At 42.1% G+C, this 12,688-nt stretch overlaps 1 protein-coding gene across 2 annotated transcripts in view; it reads right to left on the reverse strand.

Annotated features, from left to right (window-relative positions):
• Positions 1 to 12,122, reverse strand: part of GLB1L2 (galactosidase beta 1 like 2) — a 54,217-nt gene extending 42,095 nt beyond the window's left edge. Inside the window, exon 1 of one of the 2 annotated variants that reach the window (XM_051986634.1) lies at positions 11,890 to 12,122. In XM_051986634.1, coding sequence (XP_051842594.1) covers positions 11,890 to 11,978 — 89 coding nt within the window. In that variant the 5' untranslated portion in view covers positions 11,979 to 12,122. The remainder of the gene's footprint in view (positions 1 to 11,889) is intronic. The other variant, XM_051986635.1, reaches the window with a different exon arrangement.
• Positions 12,123 to 12,688: the final 566 nt, after the last annotated feature.

Genomic DNA, 12,688 nt, shown 5'->3' on the forward strand with positions numbered 1-12,688 from the left:
TATATAATGTTAAGGAAAGATTAAGAAACTGTTTATGCAGCTGGGATCTTGTAGATAAGCAAACCAGTGTATCTTCATAAACTAGCAATTCTCAAGGGAAAAAAAGTTGCTTTTGCCATCTTTAAGTACTCATGATTTCTCCTGCTCCTACCATTCCCGTTTAGGTAGAGATTTCTGTTTCTTCTCTTTGTTGTGATTTCATAAACATGCAAACTTCTGTTTGAATTATGAACTCTTTGCCCTGGCTTAGGACTCCACTTGTATTTTCATTTCTCTTGTAACAAAATTTAATTGCAACACAATATTTCATGAGCTTGTGATATTATTTTTGGTTAAAAGTAAACGATTTCTAGCGTTAGTATTTTGCCAGGTGCCAACAAAAATTAGGATCACAACAAACTTTTAAAGAACAAGAAACGGCTAGAGAAATCGGAATATAACATTTACAAAACTAATAGACATGAAGCCACCAATAAAACCATGTATCTGAGAAATAAATACTACGAAAATATACAGCAATATTATCTTCAAGAAAGTTTCCCTATTTTTGCTTTTCTTTATCATCTTTTTTTCCTTTTTGATCTGATTTTTCTTATGCAGCAAGATAATTGTATAAATAAGTATACATATATTGGATTTTACATGTTTAACATATATTGGATTACTTGGCATCTAGGGGAGGGGATAGATAGGGAGGAGAAATTTAGAAAATTTGGAATAGAAGGTTTTGCAGTGGTCAATGCTGAAAAATTATCCATACATATGTTTTGAAAATGAAAAGCTTTAATAAAAAATAAATAAAAAGAAAGTTTTCCAACAACAAACAAGCCTTTTAGCCAAATCTCTCTATGCAAGTCAAGAAAAACTAGTTACATCAGAGCCTTCAGATCTAACCTTCTAAGTACTTTAAAACAGTATTTCAAAGACAAGGAAGGAAAAAACGTGAAGAGAAGGAAGGGAATAGGAAAATATCAAAACAAAGCTCCAATCATTGATAATAAAGGAATCCAAAATAAAGAAAATTTCATAATATTTACTAATGATAGGGAATCTTTATTTAGAATGGTTCTATTACATTTTGGCTGACAGAATTTTTTTTTTAAAAGTGAGGGTTTATTCTTATCTAACAGAAAGGTTGAAGAAAAGATAAAATCTAAAAATTCTAATGCTAAATGGAAATAAACTAAACTTTCTTAAAAAATCCAAAAGAGTAACAGAATAGATTAAATAGTGCTTATAAAAATCCAGAAACATCTAAATAGATTCAAAATAAATGAACAATCTAAAATTTCCCATGCTACTGCCACATTTTGAAAAGAAAAATACGGTAATGAAGAGAATCAGCTATATCCAGAAAGAAAACTATGGGAAATGAGTGTGGAGCACAACATAGCATTTCCACTCTTTCTGTTATTATTTGCTTGCATTTTTGTTTTCCTTCTCAGGTTTTTTTATCTTCTTTCTAGATCCTATTTCTCTTGTGCAGCAAAATAACTGTATAAATATGAATCTATATATTGTATTTAACATATACTTGTATATATAAATATATATATATATATTTAACATGTATTGGACTACCTGCCATCTAGGGGAGGGAGTGGGGAGAAAGAGGGGAAAAATGGGAACAGAAAATCTTGCAAGGGTCAATGTTGAAAAATTACCCATGCATATGTTTTGTAAATAAAAAGCTATAATAATAATAATAAAAATAAAAGTAAATAGCATTAAAGATACTGAACCAAGTTGAACTGTTCTTGGACTCCTGACCATGGGCTCCAATTAGAGAGCATTAACATGTTCCATCCTTCTGAATGAAGACTTACCAAATGCTCTCACCCTCTGCACATCTCTTCCAACTTTAGCTCTTCCACATAAATAATCTTCACCCTTTAGAATATAAACTCCTTGAGCCCAAGGGCTATCTTGTTTGCATGTATTTGTATCCCCAGCGCTTAACATAGAACCAAGCACACAATAAATCCTTTTCCACTCATTCAAAGATAAACTATTAATAGAGCAAGGATGTTATAATATTTTCCAAAAGATTTTACACAAAATAAGAATGTATCAATCTTAAATTAACATATACTAATAATTATGCAGCAAAGGAAAATCTTCCACCCTTACAAAAAGAAAGAAAAACCAAAACTAACTGAAAATTTTAGCATCCCACTGTCAGATCACAGTCAATAACAATGACAACAGTAGTAAAGAAAGTGTTAAACAAATTAAAATTAAAAAAAAAACCATGTAGAGATTTAATGCAAAAAGCAAAGACTTCCCTGTGTTCATGTAAGAAAAAATAATAATCAAGAGCTGAGCCAAAAAGAAGATAAATCAGATATAAAAGTAGTAATTATTTATTCTATAATTATTATACATAAATCAATGAAAGGTACTAGAGAATAATGATATAGTAAATAAAGATATAGAAAACTAAAAAAGTTAATAACTACATAAAAAGGAAATTATAAAATCAGTAGAAATATTGGAATATGACAATAGACAGTCTTCAATGGAGCTGTGACCTCGTCCAGGTGATTATTTTCTCTAGTCATACAAGCTTCGGTCCACTTATGTCTGCCCCTCCTATGTGCCTGGTCCATGTTCTTTCCTCCACTAAGGGTACACCCACTGTGATGATGGCCTTCTCTCAGATCTCTTCACATTGACTCAGAGACAATGGGGCCCACCAGTTGCCTATCCTTGCTGCTCCTTGCTGTGCGACTGGCCTATTTTTTTTAATTCCATAAACATCTCCCTGATGATATCCTTAATGATGCTTCTCTTACACAATTCTCCCTTGCCTGTTTATACTCACCACAGACTCCTATCACCTTTTGGATGGCACTCAACTTTAGTTTTTTGGATTATTGTAAGATTCAAAGCCATAAAGTGCCATTATTAAGAAGATGGGCCTTGATTTCAAGGAAAGTTTGGAGTCATTCAAAGCACTGCATAATATTCCAAAGACAACCCAGTTCCCTCCTCTCTTCCCACCCTCACCAAGCCCAGCTTATTGTCCAAGTGTACAGTTTCTGATGGGCCAACTCTGGTGTCCTTGGTCCAGGGCAGCTGCCCTTCCCCACTTCATCTCCCTGACGACCATTTGCACTTCCCTGTTGCGTTCTGTGTCTTGCTGCTTCTGGGCACGTGATGAAGCCGCTCTGCTAAGTCTTTCACAGCTCTCTCCATGAAGAATTTTTGAGATGATTTTCCTTTTTACCTTGCCAGGCTTTACTAAAGGCTCAGTGAAGTGTCTGTGGGCAGCACCCAAAACACCGCTTCTCCATCCCTTTCCCAGTTATGGCACAGGCAGTCTATGAAGCTTTAGCATGATCTCGGTCCAGGGCCCAGAGAGAGATGCTGAAATATGACTGCTTACTGTGAATATTATGACATTCTTGTTGTCAGCCTTAAATGAGCCCTCCCCTATACTTTGATTCACATTCACTCATTCACCAAACATCAAGGCAGCCCAATAAGAGACTAGATATAAAGATGATTTGAAACCCTGTAGTTCTTTTCAAGAAGTTTTCTGTAAGAGAAGGAGAAGATGTACAAAAGTCATGTTGACACACAGGGGTATGAGGGAAGAGATCCAAGAACTCCAAGGGACTAGAAAAAAAGGGAAAAGTCTTGCCTTTGCCTTGTGTGAAACAGGGCCAGTGAGGTTGGGGAGGTCCTCAAAGGCTGCTCAGATCAAACAGCATTGGAGGAAGAATTTCAGTAAAGGGAGGAACTTCCCCAGTCAGAGGTGGGACTAAGGACATGCATTTAAAAGAATGGGGATAGTCACAAGCACAGAAATGGAGGATGGTAGTAAGCCAACAGAGAACAGAAAGAACAATCCATCTGACAGAAATAAAGATTTACACAAAGGGAGAACTTTAAGACTGGAAAGGTAAATGAGGGTCAATCTATGGAGAGCTTCCAATGCAAGGATCAATACTTTAGGAAATGGCAATCATAGTTGTCCTTCATTTTCAAAAAGGACAAATGACATCATAGGGTGATGTCTTGAATAAAACATAAAATGGTTTTAAGTGAAACACAAAATCATCAGCACTCTCTGTCCAGTCCCTGAAATCCAGAGGCAAGATAAAAGTCAGGATGGCTGGCAATGGCCTGGGATGCAATGGATGACCTTGAGATCTTCCATGTCTAATCAAGCTCTAAGGGTTCCATAGCACGTACTTCAGCTGCCTTCGTGGACACTGAAATAAATTGTCTCTACCTGTTTCGGGTAGACACTCCCCTAATTCACCAATGGATTTCAGCCCATTGGTTACCCATGACATGGTCCAGTTCATCTGCTCTACTGTTTCACCATGGTATGGTCTCTTCGTGTGCTACAGCTTCTTGGAGCCATGGTGAGAGTAGGGGGAAAGGCGGACACCAGAAATGAATGAGCAGAGCAAAAAAGGACTCCCAGCAGAGGGGCTAGTACTCCCTGAGCATCCCATATTGGGAGTTAATGAGAGCAACATGGTCAGGACTACACATTAAGAAGATTAACAATGATGTGGATAGATTGTGAGAAGATAAACTGGAGGCAAGAAGACCACAACAGAAGGCATTTAAAATAGTCTAGAAGGCCTAGGCAAGGATGGTTGAAAAGTCCTAAGAAATGGATGTGAAAGATATGTTGAAGTTAGAACTGACAGTGAAGCTTAGTACCTGACTGATGCAGGAGTCAAGAAAGTCAAAAATGGTTTGCGGCACTCCTGGTGGCCAAGAGGAGACGCTATGAGCAGAAACAGAGACTTTAAGAGGAGAAGCAATTCTATAACTCCATCAATCTGAAAACTCCAAATTTATCCAAAGTGGGTAATTTTTCTAATGCATCAATATAAGTGTTTCTATTACTCTTTTGGGGAATTTCCAGGAAGAAAATGGAATTGAAATCCTGATTTGGAATTTAGCAAGAGATGACGTTTTTGGCTGCAGGGTTTCTTTAGAACCTCTCTCTAAGCCACTCTAGATAATGGCATTGAGAGGAAAACCTAAAGGAAGAGAAAAGGACAAAGAAAAAGGGAATAGGAAGAGAATGATCCATGTTAAAAGTCTGACCAACCCACCAACAAAGGGTTGGAGAGAAGCCCCAAGGAGGCCAGGAGAAAAGAGGTTCTGTGCTACTTGGGGAAAAAAAAGGAAGCTCAAGTCTTTGCTCCAGCCTTATGTCATGCACTAATCCACTCTACAAGACCACATCCAGTCTCTGGTCCAAGGCCCTACTTTTAGAGAACTCTTGATTGTTAAGAAGGACTTCTACTGAGTTAAAGAGTCTCCTTCCATATCACAGTCGCTCTGTTTTTTTTCTTTCATTCCCTGAAAAATGCTATATAGCCTGGTCCATTTAAGAGCAATTATATCTTCAATCTTCATCTTCAGTTGGAAGCTGAGTGACCCCACTTGTCATGGACATTGTAAAGGGAAGAAAGACTCATCTCATTTCCACTCTGTAACCTTTCAAATATTGGAAGGCAGCCATCAGAGGCTCCCCTCAGTCTTATCTTCTCCAGGCTAAACACCCCCTGCTTCTTCGACCAGTCTTACCACATTATCTCCAGTCCCCTGCCCGCCTGGTGGCCTTATCCTGGGGGAGAATGTCATTCCTCACAGATACCACCTGGAACTGAGCACAGTACTGCCCATGCAGCCTGATCAGGCCAAAGAACAACAGAACCATGGCCCCTCTCCTTTTGGTGACAGGTACCTTGGAAGGAAGGCTGGGAGAGCATTCTGGACTGCCTCCACACTGCTGACTCCCACTGAGCTTGCAATCCACCAAACTCCTCGATGAACAACTATAAGCACTCTTCTCCCATCCTGGATTATAAAGGTGACTTAACCCAATTATCAAATTTCACATTTATCTCCTCTATTTCATCTTATTAGACATGGTCCATCATTCTGGTCCATCATAATCTTTTGGATGACCACCATTCTGAGAGTTATCTATCTCAGCTTCATACCACATGCAAACTACACAAGCATACCTGCTAAATCACTGTTAAAAAAAAAAAAAAAAAAAAGCACAACAGGCCCAAGACAATGATAGACTCCTAGGGCACTCTACTAGAGATTTTCTTCCAAGTTCACATTGAACCACTAATGTTAACTCTTTGCCTATGATCAATTTTATGTTTCCAAATTCTCCTAACTGTACTATTTATCTAGCCCATATAACATTTTCCTATCAAAGAAGAAAATTAGCATATCTTGAAATAATTCATCACTGATGAATCCATTAGCTCTTTTCTAGATGTTTACTAATCATTTTCTAATAATATGCTCTAGAATTTTGCCAAAACAAAAGGCAAGTTCTCTGAACTAGAGTTTATAAACTGATCTTTTTCTTCTTTCAATAAACTGAGGGATAATGCTTTTAAGCAGCATTCATGCAGACATATCTTCCTGTATAAAGCACTTATTGTGTAAAAGGTAGTCACAAACACTGGGAATACAAAGATAAAACATAATAGTTAATGCTCCCAAGAAACTAATAGTCTACTAATGAGACTATGAAACATATACAACTAACTAGAATACTAAAAAGAGAATAATAGAAGAAAAGGAGAGACCCAAAGTATTCTTAAGTTCTAAGTAAATGACCTACAAATGAAATTTTAGAACATAAACCCTGGGAAGTCAAGAGACTACTTCGACTACTTTGCATGATCCATTATATTTTTATGCCTATGTTCTCTTTGACTAGAATATAAACTATCTGAGGCCAGGACAATGATTATATGTCTTTGTATCACTCAAAGAATTGATTTTCAAGTAACTGGGACTTATGAAATACCTGCTGACTGATGAAGACTCATTGTCTATGCAAGGTAGTCTCTAGGAATATCATAACTGGGTCAGAGAAAGTACTGTTAATGGACCCACACAAGATTCAAAATCAAAAAGGAAATAGGCTACACTCTAAGTGGAAACTTCAGCATAGCCTGTCAGTGAACCAGAATTTGAGTTCTGAGCTTTGTCTATCCCCCAATCCTGCCTTAAATGTCACATGATAACATTTATAATGTTGATACAGGATCTTCTATTTGTTTTGGTCACAAGTCTGTTTATACCAAGGTGGCTGCTATAATCCTTACCTAATTATAAAAGGAAAATGAAAGAGAGAGAACAATTGCTTCATGGACAATAAGTCTCATGCTTGCTTTTAGTTTTCGGTTTTTAATTCAGGGCAAGGCTTCTTAACTTGGGATCCATTAATTTTTTTCCTTTCCAACTATTTTTGCTGATAATATTTCAATATAACTAGTCTTCTTTGCAATCCTTTGTATTTTATACTTGCACTTAAAAACATTCACTTCCCCAACTTTTCAGAAGGGTCCGAGACACAAAAAAACTTAAGAATTCTTGATCAAAGAGGTAATAGGAAGAGAGGGAAAATGAGAACAAAGAACTGCATCTAACAGAAATATCACTTTCTGATAATGCACAGCTCACCCTTTAGTAGTATTCCAGATTTACAATGCACCCTCCCCACAACCACCCTGTAGGACAGGTAGCACATGTACTATTCTCCACTTTTTGCAGATGAAGTTGACAGCAGAAAGAAATTCAGTCATTTGTCCAAGGTCATACAGTTAGTAAACATTAGAACTGGATCAGACTCAGATCTCCTAATTCCAGGACCACATATCCCAACAAGGTTCTGGCTCAATTGGTTCCAGAAGCTGACTGCCAAGCAAACAATTCTTATTGTCCTAGGCATCCTCAGGAGAATTCTCTGGCTTCCTCAGAGGGACAGTGGGACAAATGCCTAAAAACCTCTCTGGAGGATCCCTTTCTAACCACACAAATAGGTTGTTATTTCCCCTCTCCCAAAAAGCCAGTGCCCAGGGCAATTTTACTCCATGTGGCTCAGATTGGAACTTCAGATATTTAGAGATCAGAAGACCCTTAACTTGCCAGAGGCAGCTCCAAGTAGGATGATACAATGTATAACACAGCTGAGCCTCTACACCACCCTTTGTACTCCAGTTGAAAAATTATAGAATCATATGATTTAGGTCTAATGAAGAAATCTTAAAGATACTTAGTTCATTTATCTTTCAAAAAAAAAATCCTATTTCCATCCCTAAAGAGAATAGTCTAAAGAAAACAACTCCCTTGTTAAGCTGTTGACTTTAGAAGTGATAGCCCTGGTCTCCTCTCTCATGCCATATAACAGCTTCCCTCCTCAGCCTGATAGGTGTTTCCCCAAGTACCTGCAAGGTAAAGGAAGACAGAACCCGGCACTCTAATTGTTATTTCTCCTCCCCATCTGTAGGGGTCTCTGCTTTGTAACAATGTAAAACCAGTTTCTCAATTTGAGAAATTTTAATAAGCCCCTCCTGGGTTTTACTGGCATTGTATGATTTTTATGGGCTTCTGAAAAATCATTCCTTCCTCCTTACCTCCCACACTCCTTCTCTGTAAACCTTTATGTTTCTCAGCTTTGATTTATATCTTCTCTATCTCCCCACCTGATTGATTCAAGTATTCAACAAGTATTTGAGTGCCTATTGTATGCACTTTTTCTTTCCTACCAGTGGATCCTGAGTTCTAGAAATGGGGGGGGGGAGGGGTACAGGGCAAAAGCTGAGAGCATGCTACAGGAAAAGTATGATTCCAAGGAGGAAATTTAGTCCTATTTTATGGGGCATGAATACTGGCTGCTTGTTGTAGGTTCTGCCCCTTCTCAGGAAAAGATGCACATCAGATCTGAATGAACTTCAGATTGAAGAAAAGCAAATGAAAGTCATGGACTGATTAGAACATTCTTGTGATATATGGAGAGAGTGGAGAAGAGTGGAATTGGCTTATAGTATTAAGGTCTGTGCTGTAAATCCTTCTACCTCTGAAGACAGAAGTTCAAATCCTGACCCCATGGCCCTTTCTTTTGTCCCTTTTGCTCCTAGAAAGGTTCCTTCACCAAAAAACTGCTACCTCCAAGTGACAGATCATGAACCATCAGAGATCTTCCTCCAGCACAGATCTGACCATGAGACTCCCTATTCTATAATCTCCAGTGGTTCTCTATCACCTCCAGGAAGTATATAACATACTTCTTCCTATTTGCCCAGTTTTCTCACACCTCACTCCCCAACAAGTACTCTGTGATCCAGGGACACTTGTCTCCTGGCTGTTCCATCAACAAGGCTTTCCATCTCTTGGCACTGGACATTTTCTTTGGCTGTCTCCCAGGCCTGGGACACCCTACCCCCTTCCTGGCTTCAAATCCCAAATAAAACCTGACCTTCCAGAGGAACCCTTTCCCAGCCCCTCTTAATTCAGTGCCTTCTCTCAGTTAATTATTTCCTATCTTATATGTAGTTTGTTTGCATATGTTAATTTGCATGTTTTCTCCACCACTGCCTTTCTTTGTATGTTTATTGACTGAATCTGCAGTCTCACCCTAGGTCAAAGAACGAAATACCTTTTACCTACCCCAAGCCCCCACTCCAGCACCATGCACAGTGCCTGGCACCCAGTAAGCTCTTAACGAGTGTTTATTGACTGACTGATCTGCTGGACTGAGACAATCTACCCCAGGGATAGCTCATGAAAAGGTTTGCTTCCTCTGCTACCATCTTGGAAAATGGCTTTTGGTGGGTATAGCTCCACAGCCAGTTTCCATCTGAGCCTGCCTAGTTCGTCAGGTTGCACCAAGAACCTGAGACTCCCCTCCACCCCCGCCCACACAAAACTGGGGAAGAGAAGCTTCCCTTTGAGATGCGTGAGGGAAAGGTGACCAGCTGTCTTTGTGGGACTTGGAGCAATCTGCTCATCACCAGTCCAGCTGGAGCTTTTTGATTATTATTCTGGAGACAGGGAGGGGAAGAGGCTGTTCACAAGGGAGAGAAGAACAAGAGATCTGTATTCCGACAGGTAGGGCCTGGGGGATGATGGCTCCTTTGCCTAACAAGGAACCCTCTAGTCCTGCTCCCTGCACACAAAATAAAAAGAGTCAAAATCTCCCAAAAGTAAACAAGGTGCTTTCCAGGGGCCCAGGTCACTCCTGATCATGCTCCAGCCTCTACAGGAAAAACACAAGTACAGGTTACCCTAAGAGCTCAGGAGGTGACCCTAAACCAGTCCATCCTATCCTCTCAATTAACCAAATAGCCTATTTCCTCATACTATCCCATCCAGGGATCAACAAATTCAGTCTTCTCTCCCTGGATCCTGCTCCTCTGGGACACAAGCAAAGAGGTGAAGGGGAGACAAAGGCAAAAGCTGTTCGGAAGCCTGCAATCCTTACTAACACTTTCCCATCCCAGGAGGCCTCTTGGCAGCGACAATCAACTTGGGAAAAATACACAGTTTGTAGAAGGGTCAGCTGTCTGGGGTCACATGGGATGTTTTGTCATCAGATCCCACTACTACTCACCAAAGCCCCTGGCTTAAAAAAAAAAGTTTCTGGGGTCTATACTAGTCCTGGAGAGCAAGATCCTATCCTTATTGGAGTAAAGCAAAGGTCAGGATCCAGAAAGGACACAAAGGAATGGGGAATAACTAGTGGTCAGTGTTTGCTTACTTTGTGTGTGGGGGTGGGTGGGTGTGTACGGCAAGAAGAGTATTATTCATTTCTCAAGGCACTATCATTTGGTGACTCCCATTATTTCAGGAACAGGCAAGATGAGAGGGTGGGCTTTTCACCAGAAAGACTGTGCTGATAACATGGGCACAGAAGTGGTAAAAATATGAAATGGGGAAAAAAACTAAAAATCTGGCATCCGTTGAGAATTTCAATACTGAGGGAGAAGATATAAAGCATACATATACGTATATATGCACACGTGTGTATCTATACATGGATACATATTTGTGCGTAAATATGTAACTTTATATGTGATTAGATGCAATTTGTATATAAATGAGTACATGTACATCAATATAATTACATGTGGATATGTACACGTAGGGCAGCACACTAGGAGGAGCTGACTTAGGAAATCCTGGTTGGAGCTCCAGAGGGAGTTCCAAAACCTCGGTACCAAGCTTTCCTCTGCCTCCCAACATTAACTCCTTCAGTGCCAAAGCCCCACATGCTTCCCCAAACAGCGGGTGAGGTTCTGCATTTGGTAAAGCGCCTGGTTTCTGCCGGGCAGAAAAGCTATAGGTCCATCTTTAACACAAGGTTTGCTGTTCAGAAATGCCCAGGACCTAGGGAACACTAACCTGTCCCTCGCTGTAAACTACTTGAACTCTGACCCTGCGTCGATAAATACTATCTCGTTTGATCCTATTATCCCCTCTTTGCCGATGGAGAGAGAGCCTTGCGTGGGGTACCACAGACAGCGAGAGCCTGCGCTCGGATTTGAACTCAGCTCTTCCTGATTTCAGGCAGTCCGGCACTCCCGCCAGTGCCTTAAGCCCCACACAACCTGTAACCAGTCGCGGGGGTGGGGTGGAGGGATAGGGAGAGGTGGAGAGAAGGGGAGAGGGACGTTTCGGGAGGGTCGGGAGTGCGCAGCCCGGTGGCCCCGATAGGTCTTCCGGGCAGGATGGAGCCCCCTGGGGGGGAGAGGTCTCGGGACCTGGAAAGCGGTGGAGGAGAGGGCAGAAAGGAGGGAGAATTGGGTGGGTGGGAAATACGTGGATACCTTTCCTCCCCCGATAAAAAAGATCGTGAAACTGGGAGGCGGGGCACGAGTCCGAGAGTGAGTCCTAGCAAGAGGCAGAGAAGCATCCAAGGGGACGAGGGGGTTTTGGCAGGGGCACGGATGGGGGACGCGCGTGGAGGTGGGAGAAAGTCCAGGGGAGGCATCAAAGTGAGCAGGGAAGCGGTCCCGGAGGGGGGGAGGGGCGCACTCGACAGGGGGGTCTTCGGGGCAGAGGGTGGAGCCCGGCCCGGAGGTGGGGGGCGGCTCTCACCTGCGGACCAGCAGGAAGACGATGATAGCCAGTAGCAGGAGGCTAAGTTTCCGGCGCAGATCTCGCCGCCGGCTGGAGCTGCTCCACATCTTGGGCGGCGGCGGCAGTGGCTGTGGCTGCGGTTGCTGCTCCTACCAGGGGTCACGGCCACGATCCCGGCTCCGGCTCCGGCTCCGGCTCCGGTTCCGGCTCCAGCTCCCGATCGCAACCAGCCAGCCAGCCCGAGCCTGTTTCCTAGGAAACCACTACCTCCCCAACCCGCCCCTTTGGTCGCTCTGACTCGCAAGGTCCCGCCCATCCGTTCTTCTCATTGGGTTTCTTCCGCATTGACCCCACCCCCCGGCCTTACTTGGCCAAGCTCTGTGCTGAAATAGTGGGAGAGGCGGACCCCTGCGCCCCGGGCTCCTCGCGGCGGAGAGGTAAGAGTGAGAAGACCCGGCCTGGTCGGTTTCGGAATCTTGGACCAAAGGAAGCTGGGTACCCTTCCCGCCCGCCTCCCTGTGCCTCCGCGGCGAGGCTCGGAAGTGGAGGCCCTTGGGCGCTGGCCGCCTTTCAGTCTCCCGCCGCCTGCATTGCTCAGGCAGCCCTTACAGGTCCCAGAGCCGCTCCAAACCGGAGCAGAGTTAAATACAAAGCTGCCGCAGACTGGAGCAGAGTTAAATGCGCGGGAAGAATGCCGTCCGAGGCTCAGACGCTTCTGAGTTGACATAGTCTTCACCTTTTGGTGAAGAAAAAGAAATGTTTAATTACCCTGCCAATTTTGTAGGCATTCTTTCCACCAAGGCAGCCCACAACCAGT

Source organism: Antechinus flavipes, chromosome 3 (assembly GCF_016432865.1).
Source record: "Antechinus flavipes isolate AdamAnt ecotype Samford, QLD, Australia chromosome 3, AdamAnt_v2, whole genome shotgun sequence".
NCBI classification, from domain to species: Eukaryota; Metazoa; Chordata; class Mammalia; order Dasyuromorphia; family Dasyuridae; genus Antechinus; species Antechinus flavipes.